At 45.4% G+C, this 24,262-nt stretch overlaps 1 protein-coding gene across 4 annotated transcripts in view; it reads right to left on the reverse strand.

Annotated features, from left to right (window-relative positions):
- Nucleotides 1-24,262, reverse strand: part of VPS13D (vacuolar protein sorting 13 homolog D) — a 231,268-nt gene that overhangs the window by 109,408 nt on the left and 97,598 nt on the right. For all 4 annotated transcript variants that reach the window (XM_037045200.1, XM_037045199.1, XM_037045198.1 and 1 more), the window contains 9 exons: nt 23,214-23,461; nt 21,524-21,715; nt 21,098-21,224; nt 19,270-19,412; nt 12,667-12,797; nt 12,263-12,438; nt 5,601-5,724; nt 4,555-4,790; nt 1,186-1,294 (listed from right to left, as the gene is read on the reverse strand). In XM_037045200.1, the coding sequence (XP_036901095.1) occupies nt 1,186-1,294; nt 4,555-4,790; nt 5,601-5,724; nt 12,263-12,438; nt 12,667-12,797; nt 19,270-19,412; nt 21,098-21,224; nt 21,524-21,715; nt 23,214-23,461 (1,486 nt within the window). The remainder of the gene's footprint in view (nt 1-1,185; nt 1,295-4,554; nt 4,791-5,600; nt 5,725-12,262; nt 12,439-12,666; nt 12,798-19,269; nt 19,413-21,097; nt 21,225-21,523; nt 21,716-23,213; nt 23,462-24,262) is intronic.

The following is a 24,262-nucleotide window of genomic DNA, read 5'->3' on the forward strand; positions in this document are numbered from 1 at the left end:
GTAGAAATACTGACAGATCGATATGTGGGTGAACCTTGAAAAGAAGCCACTCATAAAAGACAATGCACATGACCGTCTAGAACCGGGAAGCCCAGAGACCGGGAGTGTTGTAGCTCGGTCGCTGTTTAGGCAGGGAGTGGAGGCGGCACACAGGGGCGACAGCAAGGAGAGGCAGAGCCGCTGCTTGGGGTGATGACATGTTCTGAAACTGACTGTGGTAATGGCTGAACAAATCTGAAGATGTGCTATCAACCATTTAACTGCGCATTTGAAGTGGGTCATTTGTATGGTACATAAATTATACCCCAACAAAGCTGTTGAAAGTATTGAGCGGAATTAGAAACACATATATTAGAGTTTCACTTGCGCAAAACTGAAAATGAGTGGAATCTACTCCCCCAATTAAAAATGTGGTCCGAGCGATACGACCTCAGGCCCAATGAGCGAACACGATCCACTATGCCGCCACGCGCCACACCACTTTGGGGGACGGCCATCCCTGTCAGTGTTCGGGCCGCTCAGGTGGCGGGCAGACGCCCTCGGTTGGGGCCATTTTTGGATGACGTGGTTCCCATTACGGAAAATCTTCAGAACACTCCTCAGGTCAGTGTGTTTTGTGGACTGAAACACACTGGTGAGCTCCCTCCGCCTGAAGCAATGTCTACACCTGTCTTGTGAAGTCTCTTCCATGCCGAAGGCGGCCTATCTGTTACCGCCTGCCATCTGCAGTATTCTGAGCAGGGCTTGCTGTCTTCCTCTCTATACCCAGGTGCATTAGCACGCACATGTCCCCAGACCAAAGCAAAACGAATGCCAGTACAGAAAGGGGGAAGACTGTCGGTTTGACCATTTCCCCACTCCGCTGAGGAAACAGATTATGGGAGTATTGCAACAGATAGGAGAGTAATAAAAAAGACATCATGAATTTGAAAGAAAACAGGTTCAAGAATTACATTTCCCAGAAAGGGCACCAAAGACGACGCAGGCGTGGCACGTGCAGTGCAGGTGTCGTGGCACGGGGAAGCACGCGGCCTGGGCTGTGGCCCGGACCCCCGCCCCAAGCGAGTCTCCCCACGTGTCTCCACTCCCCCAGCCGTGAAGTGCGGGCTCAGACCAGAGGACCTGAGTCTCTTCCACACCGAATGTCTTTTCCTCTGAATGAACTCCAATTCTAAGCCTTCTTACCTTCTTCTTTAAAATGACTCTCTGTGTCTTTGGTGAGACATCTAAGACGAGCTCGGCACAGGTAACAGCCTTGTTGGAAGCCACAGGCCTTCCTGTCCCCTCCTGTAAACTAGAGTTTAAAAAGAATTATTATATGCATACTCACACACACACAAATGTATATACATACACTCACACATGTCATAAGCAAATGCCTAAAACCTCCAAAGGTTTCTACAAGGGTAGAAGGAAGAGGCCATTTCTAAATCACAGACGAGAGTTTGAGTCAAGATGCAGAAAGATCAAGGTTGAATGTTTTCCTGCACAATTCGAAGTCATTGTTGGAAGACATACTCTGACACTTCCCCTCTCCTAATAATTTTAGTGGCTTCAAATTCAGATATACAAGGATGACTGCATCTCTTTGGAGGCCAAAAACCAGAAAACTAAGCCAGACATTCCAAGGGTCCGAGAATTAGCTCTACTCTCCGCCAGGGAGGTCAGCATCACTGCGTCTCCAAGTCGCAGCAAGAAACCAGAAGTCCCTCGGGGACGAAAGGAAAGCCAAGGGCTCACAACCGCCTTCCTCCAAGTCAACGGCCCTGTTTCTCTGTGGTTTAAGAAACCTAGGCCTTATGGAATGTTGCAACCTAGCTACACGTGGAGGTATTTCAATGAGATTTTTAGATTAATTCTCCTGTTGTCATTAACCTTTATCATCAAAAAGAGGGACTGATAAATTCAGAGTTAAAAACTAGTTTTCATGAGCCCTGGCTGGGCTGCTCCGTTGGTCAGAGCGTCATCCCAATATACCAAGGCTGCAGGTTCGATCCCCGGTCAGGGCACATACAACCACCAACAAATGAATGCATCAATGAGTGGGACAAGAAATCAATGTTTCGGTCTCTCTTCCTTTCTCTCTCGATTATTTTTTTTAAGAAACTAGTTTTCATGACATCAAGAGCCTAAGTAACCAAAAAAATAGGTACATTAGATTTCAGCAAAATTTAAAACTTTTGTCCTTCAAAGGACACCATCAAGAAAGTACAACAGCAGTCCTCGGAATAGGAGAAGACATGTGCTAATCATATATCTGGTACAGGACTTGTATTATTATTACCTAAGGAACAGTTAAAATTTAACAGAAAGGCAAAAAGTCAAACTTTAAAGTGGGCAAAGGACTTGAACAGACATTTCTCCCAAGATATACATGTGACCAATAAGCACGTGAAAAGGTCCTCAGCAAGATTAGTTATTGAGGAAATGCAAATCATAACCACAATGAGATACCACTAGACCCAGCAGGACGGTGACAATTAACAAAACAAAACAGAACAGAACAGGAAATAACAAGTTCCTTGGGACGAGGAGGAGCTGGAACCCTTGCACCTCGCTGGTGGGCACATAAACGGGCTCAGCTCCTGCGGCAGACAGCGGAGCGGGCCCTCAAAAAGTGACACGTGGAACTGCTACAGAACCCAGCAACCCCGCTCCTCGGCACACACACAAAAGAATGAAACACAGTCACTTAAACGGAGACACACGTGCGGGCATGTGGATCAGGGCACTGCGCACAAGAGCCAAGAGGCAGTAGCGAGAACACAAGTGTCCATCGGCGACCGGACGAACGAAACGTGGTTTGCCGGTACGGTGGACACCACCGGGCCGTGACAGCCGTGGAACACTGTACACGCACCATGAACCTGAAAACAGGGTGCTAAGTGAAAGAAGCCACACGTGAGAGGCCACACATTGCACGATTCGATTCATGTGAAACACCTGGGATAAACCCTTAGAAAGGGAACACAGATGGTGGTTGCCACAGGCTGGGGGCAGGTAGGGGAGCAACTACTTAATGGCTCTGGGGTTTCTTTTCAGGGTGAGGAAAATGGTTTGGTGCCAGACGGAGCGTGGCTGCACGGCACCCGGGTGCAGTAAAACGCCGCTGACCTGTTCACTTAAAAACGGTTGCTTTTGTGCTCTGTGACTTTCACCACAACTTAAAATAAACAGAAACAAACCAGTCTTCTTTCCCATCATTAGTTCTCTTCAAAAATGCAAAGAAATAGTACCCAATGTACTTCAAAAGATGATTCAGCCTCTTAGCACACCAAGATTCCCAGGAGCTTCTCTTTGTATCTGCTCCATATCTATTCAACCACTAAGCTCATAATCCTCCTTGAGGATTCTTCAGTTAAAGAGCTTAGTAACTGCTGGGATTTAACATAAGAACATTATGGGGAGAACATGATTAGCAACCAGGTTAAGAACTGGTTTTTCAGGCACTAAAACCTTAAGCACGTTGCACTGTCCAAAGGAGTCATAATGTCCAACAAGAAACCAACACGCCCGACTGGATCACAACAAGATGAGCACCCCAGCCCCCGAAACGGCGGCAGGCACGGAGGGAAGGCACGCTGGGCCGAGACACCCCTCAGCTCATCCCTCGGGAAACCTATACTCCAGGAGGGAGCGAGAGACACCACGCAGACCCAGAGATTGTTTTACGGGCCTCGGGCACACACAACAATAAGCAAACTTACTCGGAACACTTTGGGAAGAACTACGATTTTATCTGTCCTATTCGGCCTGTGGTTTGTACTCGTAATGCTAAAGACTTCTCCCTGTTTCTTCAGGGAGAAGCTCTAAAATTGGCCCTGTATGTAACCAGCACAGAAACAATAAATTTTACTTACAAGTTGGCAGAAAGACTATGTTTGGAAAGTCCAATGTTTGAAACCCGTACGCGCCAATCTATGTACCAATCTAATAGGAGAATCAGAATCAACCTCCGTTCTTCACCTGACTTTTCCAAATACAACCAGTCAGGGATCAGGGAAGATTGTAAGCCTAAGGCAATCGGAATTACTGTCAAATGAAGCCACTTTGCTTGGCTTTGGGTGAACTTTAAGATAGACCCTGAAGTGTCTGTTTAATCAGTGTTCTCAATGGGAGAGGGAAGTCAAAATGATGACTTAAATACTTATGATAAAGATTAGTCAGTTTCGAAGAGGAAAGAGATAAAAAAAACAGCAAGAAGTTTTTCAAATACATGAAAATAACACTTTAAAGTAAGAGGAATTTAAGATATTACAAGAACAACATCTAATGAATTATTAAATACTAGGATGGATTATTGGGGAGATCTTCAGAAAGAGAAGATCCTTGTCTCTTTGGCTAGGTTTTAACCTGTGGCTGCGGTTTTAACCTAGCCAAAGACAAGGGTTTAGACTAAAGACTCCTCAAGAAAGGTCCTAAGCCTAGGATTTGGTAAAGAATGAAAGGAATCTTCCTTCATCCTTCAGGCTCCTGAGAACTGCCTAGAGTTTAAAACCAGTTAACCATTGGAGCCTTCAGCTTTCTAAGGATAGTGATTTAACCCAGAATTACCCAGAGAATGTGTATGTAGCGGCAATGTAAATGAAATTTTCATAATAAAGCTGTCGGTTATCCTGGAAATCATTCATGTTGCAGCTGATCTCAGAGGAACCTGCCCCTTTAACAGTCAGGGTGATAAAAGGCGGCAGGGTGGGCTCGTCCCAGGCGTAGTCCAACGACGTCATGGGCTTCACTTCGGTTCGGAGCCTGGGTTCAGCTACACCGTGCTGAGTGAAGACAACGGGGACCTGCAGCAATGGCAGCGGACAAAGAGGGCTTTCATGCAGACGGATGGATTGGAAAGGGCCTCAGCGCTGCCCAGGTTTAGGCGCCAGACCCCTCCCACATGAACCCTACGCACGGCACAACCACGAGTGAGGTTCACCACCTTGCCTCTTCCGACGCCTTTCTAATCATCCAAACTACAGAAGCCCATGGAAGGGCACAGGCTGTAGCCTGTTGGGTAAAGGGCTTTAAGAAGCTCTGCCACCCTGAACACCAAGGGGAAGCAGTCCTACCCTTTCCATGGCATCTCTTCTCCCCGCACCCTTGTGGTGGCACCCTTTGAACACAGAACTGCATAAAAGCGCTGGAATTCAGCTACGGAAAATCACGTATTTTAAGATGCTGTAACCCAAAGGCATAATTTAGAATAGAAGCGAGTGATTTCCATTTTGACTCTACTTATAAGATTTATAAAAATGCTCATGGGAACTAAGCGACCTTGGAGTGGCCCTTCCCCACTGGCACGGTCAGTCTGATCCCAGTTCCTGGCTCTGTGTGGAGCGTCTGCAGGGGGCGCCAGGCCGCCAAACAACGGCGCCCTGATAAGCACTGGGGGCTGCGGTCACGTGCAGACTTGGCTGCCCAGCGATCAAACAGCCAGCGGGCACCGCTTCCTAAGGGTAAGGGTTTCTGGGTTTGTGCAGCCACAGCGGTCCCTGCACAGCCTCCTTCAAGCCCAGGTTTAAATGCATTCATCACCATCTCAGGGGCAGTACGCACTCCACCCTCCCACACGTGAAACGGCCAAACGGGCTGTGAACCTCACCCCATACCTTAGAAAGGTTGTCGATTCGGAAAGGAGGGGGCAGCTGATCTGTGTCACTAAAGGAGATCCTATAGGTGGCTCCGCGGAGTGTAATTTCCACCCGCAGGAAGAAGCATTTTCCCAGGGTGTCTCTGCAGAAAAAGGAAACAAAACAGCTGCACAAAATGAAGAAAACAAGTAACAGCTCACTTTCCTCTCACACTTCTCTCAGTCATGACGTGGCCTGGACCTCAGTCACGACCGCTATGTGCTCTTGGATTACATTAAAAAGGCAGGAATTGACATCAAACCACAGTTAAAAAAAAAATTACTCCAGCAACTTTGGAACAGTGCGTTGTAACTGTACAGCAAGATCTACCCATTTTAATGAGTGGGTTTGTTTGGGATAATGGTATCAGTGTAGCAAATGATAAGTACTGGTTCAACTATACATAGAATTGTTGATACTAAATTACTTCTGACCTGGACAAAGAGCAACTGCATATGGTTCCAACTAATATATTGATGTTACTGATAACCAGGGTTCTCACTATAGGACAGGGCAGGTGAGGAAGAATCCTGTGTAATGGAGGTACCGGTATGTGATTATAATTTACATATATTTGCATGTGTACATGTCTGTGTGTATATTTAAATGTAGGTATTTCACTGGAGAGAACGGAAGGCTCACTTTAGAGCAGAATATCCATTCACAAATGCAGAAGAAATGAGAGAATTAGAAAATCACTATTTTGCACCAACCAATGCAACAACAGATTCAGGTAAGAACCATGAAATCATGGAGCAAAAGGTTTTCACACTGAAAACAGATGTACACACTGGAAAGGTTGTACACACTGGAAACAGATGTACACACTGTCTCCATGGATTTCTTGGTTTACAAGAAGAAAAGGTAACTTTGTAAGAGAGACCTGCAGACACCAAGCTAACCAAGTAATGATCAAATTTAGCAACATCAGTAATGGGACCAACATAGGTCACATGACAGGCCCCCTGATGTGACCCAACAGAAACACATAATAACACACACATAGTGTGTTACCAAACACACACATAGTACTCTTACCAAAATGCTTGACCCCAACCTACATTAGGAAACTATCAGGAAAATCCAGAAAAGAGGACATTCTGTGAGACACTGGCTTGGACCCTGGAGTGTCAGTGTCAATATAGACAAAAGAGGAAAAGGGGGACCATTCTGGATTAAAGACGATGAGATACAGTGGCCAATGGAAGGCAGGATCCTCGATTTAATCCGAGATTAGGGGCCAGGGGATTGCTAGGAAGGACATTTTAAAGAATGATTTATTAGGAAAAAATCAGTATTAAATTTCTTCAGTGTGTAGAATGCCCTTGTCGTAGGTGATGAGTGAAGCTTTTCTGGCTGAAGTACCATGAGGACTTCAATTTACTCTCAAATGATTCAGAAAAAAGTATGTATGTGTGGGGAGAGAACAAGGACACAGCAAAATGGCCCTGGCTGGTGTGGCTCAGTGGATTGAGCGCGGGCCTGCGAACCACATGATCATGGTTCAATTCCCAGTCAGGGCACATGCCTGGGTTGCAGGCCAGTTCCCAGCAGGGGACCCACGAGAGGCAACCATACATTGATATTTCTCTCTTCTCCTTCACTTCCTCTCTAAAAGATAAATAAATAAAATATTTTTAAAAGATTTAAAAAAAAGAATACAGCAAAATGTTGAGCTGTGATCGATCCAGGTAAAAGACGTAGTGATCGCCCTGGCTGGTATGGCTCAGTGGATTGAGCACAGGCCTGTGAAGCAAAGGGTCACCGGTTCAATTCCCAGTCAGGCACATGCCTGGGTTGCAGGCCAGTTTTCCAGTAGGGGACACACGAGAGGCAACCACACACTGATGTTTCTCTCCCACTCTCCTTCCCTTCCCCTCTCTCTAAAAATAAATAAATAAAATATTATTAAAAAAGATGTAGTGATCTTTGCACGGTTCATAGGTGTTCTGCAGCTTTGAGCTGTTTCAAAACAAAATGGTGAGGAGAGCAGAAAAAAACCAGCACGTCCTACACTCGGGACTGCATTTCAAAAGGATGAACAAAGGTACACGGTCATCTTCTTCACCCACCTCCACACCCTTTACTTAACTTCCTTTTTTTTTTTTTTTTTTAAGTAATCACGAGTACCGTTTTTGTTCAGTTTCAAATCAGCCTCCCCTAATAACACAACAGACCCAGACAGCCTCCTCCCAGGCGGTACAGATGCCAATGGGGGCTTTAGCCGCACACCTCCTCCCTGCCCCCTCCTCGGCTGACTCCCAGTGAGATCTCGTGGGAAACGCATGCTACTGCCAGACGGGGTTCTGGCTGAAGAAGGGGTGAGGGCACTGAAGACCTGCCCACTTGGCTCTCTGGGCCTCTAAAGTCACCTGCTTAGACTCCAGCTACTCTTGGGAACACAGCTTGAAAATCACTATACTAAATGCAATTAATGATACTAAGGGCTAGGGCAGGGGTGTCAAATTCATTTTCACCGGGGGCCACATCAGCCTTGCAGTTGCCTTCAGAGGGACGAATGTAATTTTAGGACTGTATAAATGTAACTGCTCCTTAACTAGGGGCAAGGAGCTCGGCACTGCCACTGGGTAGAAACAGGTGCCAGGCAGAATAAAACAAGGTAGAGGGCTAGACTCGGCCCACGGCCTTGTGTTTGACATTTGTGGGCTAGGACAAAGGATACTTAAGAAGGGCATCCCACTAATAAAACAGAAGAAACCAGCATTCTCAGTCTCCCGAGCACTACACATCTCTCCCCCTATTCTTCCCTCAATGCATGTACCTTTGCTCCCTCGGGCTCTCTCTCCCCACCCCCACCCCCACCACCCGGAAGCTCCGAGGGCCCTTCTTTTGCCTCTGTAACTTGTCTCCTGAGCCCACAAAGCCCAGCTGGCTCACTTTTTCTACCTCTGTGACTTTCTTAATAAACTTTCACTTGTATTTAAGAAAAAATGAAAGAAAATAAAACTTCAGATAATGCAATTTTTTTAAAAAAATATTTTATTTATTTATCTTTAGAGGGGAAAGGAAGAAGAGAGGAAGGAAACATCAATGTATGGTTGCTTCTCGTGCATCCCCTGCAGGGAACTGGCCCCTGCCGGAAACTGGCCTGCAACCCAAGCATGTGCCCTGACTGGGAATCGAACCACAATCGTCTGGTTCACAGGCCCATGCTCAATCCACTGAGCTACACCAGCCAGGGCCTAGATAATGCAATTTTTTTAAAAAGTCAACTATAGATGTTATTTTATGTCATCTATTATTTTTCTATTCCCTTGTAGTAGTTTTCTCAATGAAGAGCTAACCTAAGTATAGAAGATTAAAGTTCACCTCTTAACGTATTGAAATTGCACTGATTAGTGTGTCTTTAACTTCAAAAACATCTGATAAAAGAAACTGAAGAGCCCTGGCTGGTGTAGCTCAGTGGATTGAGCGCGGGCCTGCAAACCACACAATCGCGGTTCGATTCCCAGTCAGGGCACATGCCTGGGTTGCAGGCCAGTTCCCAGTTCCCGGCAGCGGATGCATGAGAGGCAACCATACATTGATATTTCTCTCCCTCTCTCCTTCCCTTCCCCTCTAAAGATAAATAAATAAAATCTTAAAAAAAAAAGAAACTGGAGAAACACAAATAAATGGAGAGGCATCCCAAGTTCATGGACTGAAGACTTACTATTGCTGAGATGCCAATGCTACCCAAAGTGGATCTACAGGCTTAATACAATCCCTATCAAAATCTCAATGTTTTCCCCCAAAGAGAAAAATTCATCCTAAAATTCAGATGGAATCTCAAGGGACACCAAATGGCCAAAATAATCTTGAAAAAGAACAAAGTTGGATGTCTCACACTTCCTGATTTCAAAACTCATTACAAAGTTCCTAATCAAAACAGTGTGGTAGCAACACAAAGACAGTCACGTGGACGAATAAAACAGACAGCCTAGAATAAACCCTCACACACAGAGTCAAATAATTTTTGACAACGGTGCCAAGCCCATTCCATGGGGGAAAGAAGAGTTGAAAAATTTGTTGAAAAACTTTTCAACAGATTTTGGGAAAAGTGGATATCCAGAAACCAAAAAATAGAGCTGAGCCTTTACAAAACACCACATACAAATATGACCTCGAAATGGACCAAAGGCCTACATGTAAGAGCTAAAACTGTAGCTCACAAAGAAAACATGGGGGAACAGCTTCATGACATTGGATTTGGCAATGATTTCTTGGGTATGACACCAAAAGCGGAAACCACAACAGTTAAAATCAAAAATTTGAACTATGCCAAAATGAAAAACTTCTATACATTATATATATAAAACATAATCGACAGAGTAAAAAGGCAATGTAAGAAATAGGAGGAAACATATGCAAATCATATATTTCATCAGAGGTTAACATCCAGAATACAAAAAGGAGAATTTCCGCAACTCAACAACAAAAAAACAAACAACCCAATTCAAAAATGGGCAAAGGACTTGAACAGACATCTCTCCAAAGAAGACAAACGGCCAAAGGCATGTGAAAAGAAGCTCAACATCAACTAACCATCAAGGAAATGTGAATCGAAACCACAATGATACATCATCACCATGAGGACAACCACTACCGAAAAGGCGAAAACCAGCCAGTGTCGGTGAAGATGTGGAGGAACTGGAACATCTGTACACTCTTGGCTGAAATGAAAAACGGTGAAGCTGCTATGGAAAACAGCCTGGTAATTCCTCAAAGAAACACACGTGCTGCCCTGGCTGGTGTGGCTCAGCAGATGGAGCGCTGGCCTGCAAACCAAAGGGTCACTGGCTTGATTCCCAGACACAGGACATGCCTGGGTTGCAGACCAGGTCCCTGGTTGGGGGCGTGAGAGGCAACTACACATTGATGTTTCTCTCCCTCTCTCTCTCCCTTCCCCTCTCTCTCTAAAAATAAATAATAAATAAAATCTTTTAAAACACAGAAATAAAACTGGCAAGGAAAATAGAGACAGATTCATAGTGAACAGGATGACAGCTAAGGTGGGGAGAGGGTGGAGAGACTGAGCAAAAGGGAAAAATTTGGACCCATGGTCATGGACAACAGTGTGGTGATCACTGCAGGTAGGGGAATATAAAAGGAAAAAAAAGAAAATAAAAGAAAAAGAAAATTGGAATGACCATATAAACCAACAATTCCACTCCGAGTACTAACCCAAAAGAATTGAAAGTAAGGGCTCAGGGACGTATTTGTGCTCCCACGTTCAAAGCAGCACTACTCACAATAGTCAAAGGTACAATGAACAGAGGCACCCAAGTTTCCATAACAAATCAATGGATAAGCAAAATGTGATATATGCACACAACGGAATGTTACTCCGTCTTTAAGAGGAAGGAAATTCAGACACATGGGACAATGCAGATGAACCTCAAGGACATCATGCTAAGTGTAATAAGCCAGTCACAAAAAGACAAGCACTGTTCTCTACTTATCTGAGATACCTAGGGCAGTCAAGTTCAGAGAAAGGAGAGCAGGGGCTGGAGACGGGAAATGAAGAGTTGATGTTTAATAGGTGGAGACTTTCAGTTTTGCAAGATAAAAAGGGTTTGGGGAATGGCCGCACAACAGCATGAATGTACCAAATGCTGGTGAACTTGAACACCGTTAGCAGGTGATGGCCAGATGAAAGGAGGGCGGGGGCTGGGAGGAGGTGGGCAAAGGCAGGGGAAATGGAGACATCTAATAGTGTCAACAATAAAAATAAAGTTTAAAAAAATGGTTAAGGCCTGGCTGGTGTAGCTCAGTAGATTAAGCGCGGGCCTGTGAACCAAAGCATCACGGTTCGATTCCCAGTCAGGGCACATGCCTGGGTTGCAGGCCAGTTCCCGGCAGGAGACGCACAAGAGGCAACCATACATTGATATTCCCCTCCTCCTCTCCTTCCCTTCCCCTCTACAGATAAATAAATAAAATCTTTAAAAAAATAGGATGTCTGGTAAAATTTTTTTTAAAAATGGTTAAGATGTTAAATTTTATATACTGGAAGCCCACGAAAACAATCTCTGGGTCTTTCTGTTATCTTGCTCACATGGTATGTATATTTAACACAGTTTTTTTAAAAGCCTTTTCTACTTTTTAAAAAAGTACTTGATGGAAGCAAAAAGAAAAGAGTCATCCTGTGCTAGGTGAGGCTAAACTTGTTGATTTTTCTTAAAATGGACCAGAGGTCAGTGGTTTTTCACAAAGAAGGCCAGACGGCTGCCTGAACCAGCACCAAATGAAGGACAAAGTGTTTAAAGTGTAAAGAAGAGTCGAAACCCTTTATAGTCAGCGTTCCCACCCACAAGCAGACAGCGAGTTCAGACTGCAAGCTCAGCGCTGCCACTTCAACTAGGAACCTTGGACCACAGCCTTCGCACAACCGGCAAAACCGCTGACCTTCCCTTCACTCCCTGCATCAAAATGCCCACTCGTACCAACCTGGTCTTTACATGTTTTAAGACCTTTGTCTGGCCAGACACATGTCCATTTCATAAAGAGTAGTATTACTACTTGCTACTTTAATAGTTACGGCTCTATAAATATTTAAAATTCACATGATATTTATAGCTTAGTAGTTAATGCACCTCTAACAAAGCTACTTTTTGTCGAAACATAGTTTCTGAACTTACCTCATGTTGATGTGGAAGGAATTATTCTTGTTGACCTCAAAGCCTCCAGACCAGACACAATTGGGCACATCCATTAACCTGACACACAGCAGCTGATCATAGTCATTCCGAGGCCAATGGAACACCACGCTGGAACCGGGAAGGGTGGAGATGTAACCCTCGGGATTGGCTGTTCCCTAGAACACACGGAGTCACTGGCTTTGGTTGGCAAGTCACGTCGAGACAGTAAATGTAGTCACTTAGCACCTAGTCAGAGCCCTGCCCCCTCCCAGAAGCTATTGTACCAAAGGCAACGAACGGCTCCTCACCCCACAGAACTTGCAGTGTGGAAGGGAAGACAAGCCATGACATTGAAACTCCCGTGCTATTAAACACTAGTCACTCCTCAAAAGCACACTGCTTACCTGTCCCCTGGCAAATTCCCTCTGTGCGAATGCAAGCTTGTGGGACGATTTATTATCTAACAGGTAACGGGGGGCAAAGATGACCATACAGGTGTCGATATACCGACCTCGGCCTTTCTTGACATCAATACCTACAAATAACAAAAACCACCGCCGTGAATTAATCAGAGGAAAGAACCTCTGAGGTCTGACAAATGTGAACAACCTCCACAATTACTTAGCTTCTCTAAGAAAACACTGGCATCACCCAAAGAATCAGTCAAGCCTGAGAGTGGAGTAAAAAAAGCCATCACACTCAAAGTATTATATTCCCATTTAGGCTTCGAAAAGTCTCAGTGGCAGTATCAGTATCCCTACAGTTCCCGGCTTCCTCACAAAGTGTGTACCATCATAACAGAAATGAAAGAATACAGATACCTTTGGGTTCCGTTTATGAAGTTGACAACGAAGACAGCTTATGTAACACATCTCTGCTTACATCTGGGACACAAAATCGCCTCCCCAAGGCAGAGCAGAAACTTAAGCTCTTAACTGGATTCTACACTACCCTGAACTCATAAGGCCTTTCTCTAGTATTTTATGTTAGCTCACTGCCCAAGGATCTAGCTGAAACTTCATGCAAAACATCAGTGAGTTTATGGATTCATAAAATAAATGTTTTCAGCACCCACTGTATACTGGAGGAAAAAAGCACACAAAACACCCAGCAAGGAAACAAACGCGTAATCAATCCGAAGGGAATCTCAACACATCAGGTCCCAAAGAAAGAAAGGAAAAAGTGAAACAGTACTGAATTATCTTTAAAAATCTGACAACAATTTTTAAAAACATGACGTTTGGTGGGATGAACTGTCTGTTCACGCACACAATAAATAGAGCAACTATTCGAGGGCGCTGGGCTGAGCTCTGTTTATCCAATGATAAAAATATTTACAGTCGAGATAATACATATAATAATCACATTATTCAGTCATTGAACTCTTAATACCAGGTACGCCCCCCACCAAAGGCTCCGCATCTAATTCTCACAACAACCTTCTGAGTTGGGTGTTTTCATTCCTTCCGTTTTACCGATGAGGAAACCAAGGCATGGAAAGTGAGGTCACCTGCCCGAGGTCGCACAGCCAGGAGCAGCACAGCTGTAACCCAAGCCCAGGCAGCCTGCCTCGGGGGCCCTCGCTTACACCACCACGGGACACGGACAAGGACCCTACTCAGCAGCCAACAAGTATCAAGAGAACCAAAAGAGGAAAGAGACCTTAGGATGTGACAATTAGGTATCTCGGGTGTTCCAACATAATCGCAACTACAAATATTCCAATCTGTTAACTCCATAATTTCTTTGTGCTGGCCAGAAGAATCTTATGTTCCATTAATGTAAGTCTTCAAAATACCTGAAGTACTGAGCAAATCACAAAACCAAAAATCCCTGAAGCTCCGTGCTTCGAAATGCTAAGGAATCCTGGAACGAAGAGCTGTCCCTGATCAGCCTTCCTTCTGTAACATACAGAAAATCATTCACTGTCAGAAACTGCCATTATCGTAGCTAACCAATCTCAACTAATACAAAGTCTGCCCACAAAGGGTGTGTTTAACATTATAAAAAGAATCTATGGAACCAAGACTCAATTTTTGAAAAAAGCAGCCTTTTTGTTTCCCTTTTCTTCTTACATTGCTCTGGCAAAACCCCAGTAAATGAACAGCTGGTAAGATAAAAATGTACAAAGTTCTTCTCTTTGCAGATACATGTGAGGCTAACAGGCAAGGCCTTTCCTGGCTTTTGAGCTTGGGACTGACCTTTAAACTTTTACGAGCAGGAGCTAGTTATCTGTCCAACTCTCCGAAAACACTCAAGTAAGAGATGCCACGAAGTCCCTGATATGAAATGCCAAGATCTCATGATCCTTAAGAATTATGAAGGCCTATCTTACTTCTACCCAGCTTAGTCCTTTCTCTGATGTAACAAAAAATTTCGAATCCTAGTCTTATCCCTAAAAATATATGCAATGAGTTTTCTTAAAGGTTTTATTTCGTTTTAGAGAGAGGGGAAGGGAAGGAGAAAGAGTGGGAGAGAAACATCAATGTATGGTTGCATACAAGTGCCTTCTCAAGTGCCCCCTACTGGGGGCCTGGCCCACAACCCAGGCATGTGCCCTGGCTGGGAATTGAACTGGTGACCCTTTGGTTCACAGGCCTGTGCTCAATCTGTTAGGCTACACCAGCCAGGGCGGGATTCGACTTTTTTTTAAAAGATTTTTTAAAATTTATTTTTACAAAGAGGGGAAGGGAGGGAGAAAGAGAGCGACAGAGAGAAACACCAATGTGTGGTTGCCTCTCATGCGTACCCTGCTGGGGACTGGCCTGCAACCCAGGCACGTGCCCTGACTGGGAATCAAACCCAGACCCTTTGGTTTGCAGGCCCGCACTCAGTGCACTGAACTACACGAGCAAGGGTATGTAATAAGTTTTTTTTTAATTTTTAAAATTTTTTATTTATTTATCTTTAGAGGGGAAGGGAAGGAGAGAGGGAGAGAAATATCAATGTATGGTTGCCTCTCCTACGTCCTCTGCTGGAAACTGGCCTGCAACCCAGGCACGTGCCCTGACTGGGAAAAGAACCTCGATCCTTTGGTTCGAAGACCTGCACTCAGTCCACTGAGCTGCACCAGCCAGCGTGTGTAATAAGTTTTAATGTATGCTTTTAGCACAGTGATTTTCAACCAGTATGATACAACAGTTTTTAAAACATGTAATATCTGACTCTTTAGTCACGGGCACTGACCTCTCTCTTCCCTTAGACTGTCAAATTGTAAAACGACAACAGCCAATACAATAACTGTCTGGTGTGAGTGCCCTGTCTTTTTTTTTAATTAATTTATTTATTTTTTAATATATTTTATTGATTACACCATTACAGTTGTTCTATTCCCCCCCTTCATTCCCCTCCACCTGCACACTCCCTCCCCCACCATTCTCCCCACCCTTAGTTTATAACCACGTGTCTCAAGTTCTTTAGATTCTGTATTTCCCCCACTATTCTTGCCCTCCCCCCTATCTATTTTCTACCTACCATCTATGCTATTTTCTGTACCTTCTCCCCCCTTCTCCTCCTCCCACTCCCCTGTTGCTAACCCTCCATGCATTCTTCATTTCCATGGTTCCACTCCTGATCTAGCTGTCCTCTAGGTTTGCTTTTGTTTTAGGCATGGTTGTTAATAACTGTGAGATTGCTGTCGTTTCACTGTTAATATTTTTCATCTTCTTTTTCTTACATAAGTCCCTTTAACATTTCATATAATGAGGGCTTGGTGATGATGAACTCCTTGAACTTGACCTTATCTGAGAAGCACTTTATCTGTCCTTCCATTCTAAATGAAAGTTTTGTTGGATAAAGCAATCTTGGCTGTAAGTCTTTGGATTTCATGACTTGGAATACTTCTTTCCAGCCCCTTCTTGCCTGTAAGGTCTCTTTTGAGAAATCCGCTGACAGTCTGATGGGTGCTCCTTTGTAGGTGACTGTCCCCTTATCTCTTGCTGCTTCTAGGATTCTCTTCTTCATTTTAGTCCTGGCTAATGTAATTATGATGTGCATTGATGTGTTCCTTCTTGGGTCCAACTTCTTTGGCAATCTCTGAGCTTCCTGGATTTCCTGGAAGTCTATTGCCTTTGCCAGACTGGGGAAGTTCTCCTTTATTATTTGTTCAAATAAGTGTTCCACTCGTGGCTGTTTCTTTCCCCCTTCTGGTACCCCTATAATCTGGATATTGAAACATTTAAAGATGTCCTGGAGGTTCCTAAGCCTCTCCTCATTTTTTTGAATTCTCATTTCTTCATGCCTTTCTGGTTGAATGTTTCGTTCTTCCTTCTGGTCCATTCCATTGATTTGAGTCCCAGTTTCCTTTCCATGGCTATTGGTTTCCTGGACATCTCCCTTCATTTCAATGAGTTTAGCCTTCATATGTTCCTCTAATTTGTGACTATAATAAACCAGTTCTGTGAGCATCCTGATAAACAGTGTCTTGAATTGTGCTTCTGAGAGGTTGGCAATTTCTCGGTCACTTAGAGTTATCGGCTCTGGGACTTTGAGTTCTTCTTGTGCCATCTTTTGGGCTGTTCATGCCTATTCCGTAGCAGGATCGGAGTCTTAGGTGTTCACCTGAGCAGGGCAACTCAGTCGCTGGGTTGTGACGTTGTATGTGGGGGCGGGGTCAAAGAGGGGCAATGGCGTCCCGTCTGCTGCCTCCTGCCGCGGTCCCCACAGGTGCGGCAGCTGCCACTGTCACCGGGCCCAAGTGTTTCGTCCCACTGCACGCGAGTGTGCCACCGCCGTCAGCCCTCACCCCCTGGGGCCTGCATGGTCCGTCTCACTGTGCGCGAATGTGTGACCGCAGTCAGTCTGCCCCACACCCTGGGTCTGGGCCACTTGCACACCTAGGTCGGGGGATCTGTCCTGCCCGACCCTGCTCCGCTGCTGGCTCTGCCCCTCTTACCGTTCCCGTTGAACGGTTAGTTGTTGTCGGACTTCCGTATAATTCAATTTTCTGTTTTTGGGGTGTGTCTTTGTTCTCCAAACCTTTGTTGTATTCAAACTTGGTTGTGGGAGAAGGCACAGTGTTTCCACCTATGCCTCCATCTTGGCGGAAGTCCTGAGTGCCCTGTCTTGAACCATAAATATATAGGTCATATAACAGATTTGCATCATACTGGTCACAAAGGGTATCAAGGTTGTGTCTGATTGGTTAATTCTTAGAAATCCTCATTAAGATTTATTTATTTATTTTTAGAGATGGGAAAGGAAGGAGAAAGAGAGAGAGAGACATTAATGTGTGGTTGTCTCTCACACACCCCTACTGGGGACCTGCTCCACAACCCAGGCACGTGACCTGACTGGGAATCAAAAGGTCAACTCTTTGGTTCACAGCCCGCAATCAATCCAATGAGCTACACCAGCCAGGGCGGCACCTGAATTTTTAAAAAGTCACTTTGGAGCAAAAAGGATAAGAAATTACTATTTTTTGTGTATCAATCAAAATTATACCTATTTTGTCAGATAGGCAAAAATACTATTTTTTGGTGTGCCACAGAGTTTTAGTAACTAGTTGACAGACACCATGGGATGAAACAGGATGAAAATCGCTATCTGCATATAAGCGTATCCATGCACTCAATGCCCAGTTCCCACTGGAAAGCTTGGTGTACCTCCCTGCGAGAATCCTGCTATCCCTTAGCACCAGCTGCTAAGAGCTCCACCACCCACCCCACAGTCTAACCGACAACACCTTGTAGTCAACCTGGGGAAGCTTGCTTCGGAACGTGTATCACGGACAAGATGCCCAGAAGAAAACCAAACCCAGCATGAAGCAGCCTTTCCCTGTTCGAGGGGCGGAGCAAAAAATGCCAGCAAAGGTAAAGCAAATGATCTTCAGCTGGAGGCTCAAAGTTTATTTTTTTCTGTTAAAAATCATAATGTCAACTTTGAAGGAGGCAGCCCCATGACAAGGGAGAATGAATACAAATTCAGGTTGAAAAATCACTAAAAGCAAACTGTACTTGGGAGAGACTATAACCAGTCAAACCTCAACACTTCGACATGCCCTGAGCCTAGCCGGGATCCAGGGTCCACTGCTAACCACCCCTCAGGGTTCCCTCCTGCAACCTTGACATTGCTGCACTGCTGTAGTAACCACTGGTCACACAGAGTGAAAACCTCAATTCTTTGGTCACTCGGGCCACATTTCACAGCAACGTGCTCTCGAGTGCTCGGCAGCCACACGCAGCTAGTGCTACCATACCCTGCAAAGCCGAACATTTCTGTCGCCGCAGAGGAGTCAGTGGATAGTGCAGTCCTAGATGGTTTCCCGACACCCAGCACTAAATGGTGCTTTGAGATCCCTGGAAGTTATACACGGAAGGAAGGACACACTGCTAACTATTTAAACCTGGGGCACATTAAATCAAATCCATCTTAATCCTGCAGAAAGTCTTTTGAGAATTCCAGGTGGCTATGAGGTTTATAGGTAAAGTATTCTCCCCTCGCCACCCTCCACCTCCGTAAGCTAAGCTAGGTCAGGGGGCTTCTAATTAGCATAAGCACCAAGTGCACTTTGTAACATTTGCTGCTTCCAATGTGTACGTGCCACTCATAATCCGGCTTCTGACCCAGACTTCCCGGTCGCATCTGGGCAAGTCACTTAACCACTCTGCTTCAGTTTCAAGGAGAATAATGCTTCTTACCGTCTCAGGGTTTGCAAATTTTAATGAATGTGTGGGAAATGCTTGAGGATGAAAAAAGGAATGCTAGGTGGTCCTATTCTTCCCGCCAAAGAACAAGAGTTTAAGACAAACTGACACTCTCCCGACACAGGTGAGCCTGAAACTCCAGAGCAGAGCCCCAGCCCTCACAGGGCGGCATTTGGGCAGCTCCTCAGGCCCGAGGAGAACAGGCCCGTGTTGACGTCCGCTCCGAGAAAAGACACCTAACCCGACGCCAAATGAGAAAATCGGCACTTGCCACCCGGCCACAATGTGCGGCCGGCTTGTGACCCGAGCCTGAGGTCCCAAGCCGACGGCCCTGGCTCTCCCACTGTCCCACGGGTAACCCACCGATGTTATAGATCAGCCCGGGGCGGTTTCCTTGCTGGATGACTCTCAAAGCCCGGACACCACTACCGCCATCCAGGGAGAAGCCCTGACACCAGCCCGGCGTGCCTTCGGGGTGGATCCCCCTGCCGACTCTCATTGTGCAGCTGTGGGGCAGAAAAGCAAAGATTCACATGTTCGTCCGTCCCAAAGTCTCATCCACCTGCTCTAACCAGGACACGCGTCTGCGGCTGTCACCCAGACTGAGAACTCCAGCCCTGACTCTCCCTCACTCACGTAACTCCCAAACACATCAGGGCGGCTGTTACACTGGTGGTCAGCCCCCACCTCAGAGGTAGCCACAGTACGACAATGTGTAGAACGTGGGGACGCCTTCAAGTGAACACTTTAGGAAAAAAACATTCAGGCTCTATCAGCATAAGACATGCAGAAAATACTACAATATTTATTATTCCTCTGAAAAACAAGTACTCCAGCCAAACGGATACCTTTCTGACTCAGGTGTTTCCAGGGTTCATGAAATACCTTAAACACATCAGAAAAGTGTGCACACAGTTCTGTACATCCAAGACAAGTATGTGCAGAAAATGCAGCTAATGGCGTGTTCCCTCTAAGGACCGGCACTGTGACAAGGGCAAGGCACCGTTTCGCTGGCCAGTGTCGTATCACAGACCCTGGAACCGTAATTCCTGGACGTGTGTGCCAGTTCTACCACTAACGAGCCATATAACCTTGGGCAGGTACCTCTCTCTCTCTCTGAGTCTCAGGTTCCTCATCTTAAAATAAAACAGCATCCCCTGCGCCCTGCCTAGTCCACGGGGATGCTGGGAGGATCCAACGAGACGGTGTTTGTGGAAATGCTCTGGTAGCTACGAACTCCCTGGAGAAAACAAACTGTTATGAGTATCAAGTCCTAGATGGAAAAGGTCAAATGCTCTCAGGGAGTAAGACTGGGCTTGCCGGCCACATCAGGTACCTGCATGTACATCACGTCTGGCACCCCAGGCCACCCTCTCCTAACTCCAGCACCAGCCTGGACGCCAGCCAGCCCTCCCTGGGACATGCACCTCCTAGGGTGCATCTGCACCCTGGCGTGGGGCGCTCCCTACACCTTCCTCATAAGCTTGTAGCAAGCATACTTCTGCAGATGACGGAGTATGTCATTTTAGCAGCATCAGATACACCCATGTACCTTTGGATTATGGCTATAAACTAAGACTCCTATAAGGCAGGATGTCAAAACCAAGAACAAAGGGAAGTAATTGTCATATCTGTCATATCGTACATTAAAAGGACTTGTCTTCTAATCCTCACAACTGTTTTTCTCTGCCTTTAAACATGCAAGGAATGCTTTGAGATCCTGAAATGGCATGTTTTATTTTCAGAGTAAAAGAGAGGCATTTCAAAACCTCATACAAAATGACCTGAATTGGATTAACGGGGTGGAGGCTTTGCCAGAGGCCCAGTCGCCCCCCTGCACTCCCACTGCACCCCAACGCCAGCCCCTCTGCCTGTGTTGAGACCCTACAGGAGAAGAAAACTGTGCGGAGATGCAAGTTTCTCTTCACTGGCAGAGTTATGAATAGAACTACTTCAATACATGTAAAATAAAACTAGCTTTCATTATAAACCAACCAAATGGTTTATTTTCACTATCAAGTAACAGAGAAATGAGATCCGAAAGAATCCCATTAGGTCATGGTCCTACTCCCCTGCCAAGTCAGGATCGTTATCTGCAGGGCATCTCTACTCACGCGGATACACTATAGCCTTTGCAAATTCTCCCTTCCCTAGGAGGGTACTTCCCCTTCCCATGACTGACTATACTCACAGGTTCGGCTGCTCTTTGTCGGCATAGCAGAACAAGAGAGGGCTCAGGCTCCGGGCCAGCTCATGTTCCTCGAACTGGCCCGCAGCGTCCGTCTTTGCGTTGTCCTGTCTGAAGATCAGTGGTAACCCTTCAGGAAAGAGGGGGAAAGGGCACATCAATCCCAGCCAGTCTATCCAAAACAGATGCAAATGGTAAAACTAGAAAAAGTCATCATGGGGAAAAAGAGTAAAAACTGAAATTACTTAGTGGGTTCAGTTCGTTGTCTAAAAGGACAGTTCTGATGAAAACTGAGCGCTTATTATGGAGGCAAGTAAGTTCCAGAAGCCTAGGCTGTGGAAGTAGTCTGTCTGCACTGGCCCCTTTTAATTAGGTAAGCAAAAAAAAATCCAGATTCCCATGTCCTACCTGAGCAGCCTCTATACCTACCTGTTTTGTTAATCAACCAATATGGTGCAGAAATAAAGATCTTTAAGGACCCTTCCGCTCGGCACAGGATCCGGATGGTGAGGTTCAGCTGCCGCCGGTGGGTGTCATAGAGCCGCATTCTCACCATGTAGTTCTGGGTTCCAGGCGGGATGAGCAGCTCTTTACAGAGCGGGAAGTTCTCCAGTGACACCCCTAAAGGACGCATAAGCTATTGTCTTTCTGCGTTCACACTTCAGTTTGTTAAAATCATTAACACATGAAATTGGATTCCTTTTGGAAAAATCAGTAACTATGTCTCTCACTAGCAAAAAAATCTCATTAGAATGGCCATTTTCATCTGACTGAGGGGAGAACCCACATGAAGCAAACCAGACAGCCTGGAAGGCACACTAGGGAGTTTGGACTGCATATTTAGAAAGATGAAAATACCAAAACACTACCAATAACCACTATAATTAGTAAGAGCTTATTACACACCAGGCCCTGTGCTGGGCGCCTAAAACAAAATGAAAGCAGGTACAAGGTCGGAGTCAAGGCTTTTGCGGCAAACTGCCTGGTTCAGAGTCCCAGTCTGGCCTTCCCAGCTGCCTGGCGCAGTGTAAGCTATTTAAGCTCGCTGTGTCTCATCTGCCAAACGGGGATAATTACAGTATCTGCACACGCCGCAGGACTGTCATTAGAAGTGACACTCCAAGGGAAGCACACTGGGAAGGTGACGAGTGCTGGGTATGCACCCCGCCGCGGTGGGCAGGAGGACACTCCACTCCACACGGGGGCTCCCAGACGTTGGTCGAAGGAGCACTTGGACACCAGTGCGCAGACCCAATTTCTCTGGAACTGACAACGAGCCCTGCCCTGTTTTTCTCCTCTAGATGCTCATTGGCATGCACACTCATGGCTGCGGAGCACAAGGTCAGCGCGTTTCCCATCCCAATTTGTAAAACGCAGAGAACGGATGTCTCTCTGCCCGAAATGTGCTGCTGTGAAGATCAAATGAGACGATACACAAAACTGTAAAAAAACCTATTTCCGAGTCATCATTATTTCAACATGTCTATAACAGCCCCGAAGAAACCTACTTCCTGCCCAAACTCCAGAAGCACCTCTTGTTTATAAGCACTACTAGTATGATAATGATTCTAATGATGTTCTGCCTCCAGTTCATTCATCCCTAAAACCAAACATACACAACACACTGAGCATCCCAAACCCAAACTTCTTCATCAGGAATAGGACGCATAACCGTTGCTTGAGGGTTACGTGAGAGCACGTGCGTGGGGAACGTGATCTGCGGTGCACAATGCCTGCACTGCGGTGCGTGCCTGGCACATGCTCTCCCCTTTCCTGAACAGAGCAGGAGAGACATGATTTTGCTCATTTTATAGCTGGGAAAGAGCATGGTTTGAAAAGGTGAAATGACTTCTAGTCATACATCAAATGAGCAACCTAAGAAAAAGGCTCTCTCGGGTGCTTCCTCTGGAAGTCTTTGGGGTTTGTTCCATTATTTTCCTTTGATAATTTTCTAACTTAGAAGCTTTACATTTTTTCAAAACTGCGTAAATCCTTTGAGCTGGCTTATCGAGAGAGTGTACGTGCTACAATTTCTCCAAAATCTTTACCGAATAATCGCAAAGCACTCGCTGACATTTTCATAGCATTACTACAAATGACAATGTGGCTCGATCCTTACCCAGCTCAATGTTCTGGGAGGTGTCCGCTGTGTGGAGAGCCACCTCTTTGCCAGGCTTCAGCGTCCCATTGATGGGCATTCCTTTCACATAAAAGTCAAGTTCACAAGGGAGCAAATTGCAGACGACCACCGTTGGCAGGAGATATATGGTATGCCCAGGCTGCCTGAAAATCTGTTTTGCACTGTCAGAAAATATGTTTGAGGGCATGTAATCTGGATAATTCTCTTTCTTTATGGCCACACAAAACCTATGAAGAACAAATGGTGGGAAAACCATCAGCCTAAATGAAGAACTTGAATTTTTTCCTCCTTAGCTAAGTACGAGAAAGCATAACAATTAAAATGGTTCACTAATTCAGTAAGGTACTTGCAATTTAAATCCCAGTAAAATGTACAGATTTTAAATGTTCAGCTTGGTGGGTTTTGATGGTTACATATATCTCTACGGATACCACCCAAAACCGGTGATAAAGAATAATTCTCTCACTCTAGAAAGTGCCTCACATCCCTTCTAATCACAATCTTCTTCCCCGCAACCCAACAACCCCTTTCTGGTATTCGCCCTACAGATTAGTGCTTGCTCTCGAACTGTACGCAAAGGGAATGACCCAGCATGCGCTGCTCTTTGTGTCCGGCTATTTCTGCATGACATAAAGTCCCGAAAAGACTCAGCCGTGTTGTGGGCATCAGTTATCCGACTCACATCGCAGAGTATGAGCACACCAGCTTTAATGTGTCCATTATCCCGCTGACAGACAGCCAAGTGGGCTGTACCTCCAGATCGGTCTATCAAGAATGGAAATCCTAACAATGTGGAGTTCTCCCATCCACAAACTTGGTTTCATATATTTTTAGTTATTAGGTTTTCTTTGATAACTCTCAGCAAGGTTTTGTAATTTTTAGAGTAAAAGATTGGTACATTATTCCTTAGATTGATTTCTGGGTAATTAATGTTTGTTGATGCTAATGGTAAATAGTATTTTTTAAATCACATTTTCTAATTGTTCACGACCAGAATATAAAAGAATATAACTGATTCCTATGGAATC

This window comes from Sturnira hondurensis, unplaced genomic scaffold, assembly GCF_014824575.4.
Source record: "Sturnira hondurensis isolate 20B ecotype Veracruz unplaced genomic scaffold, ASM1482457v3 Scaffold0004257, whole genome shotgun sequence".
NCBI classification, from domain to species: Eukaryota; Metazoa; Chordata; class Mammalia; order Chiroptera; family Phyllostomidae; genus Sturnira; species Sturnira hondurensis.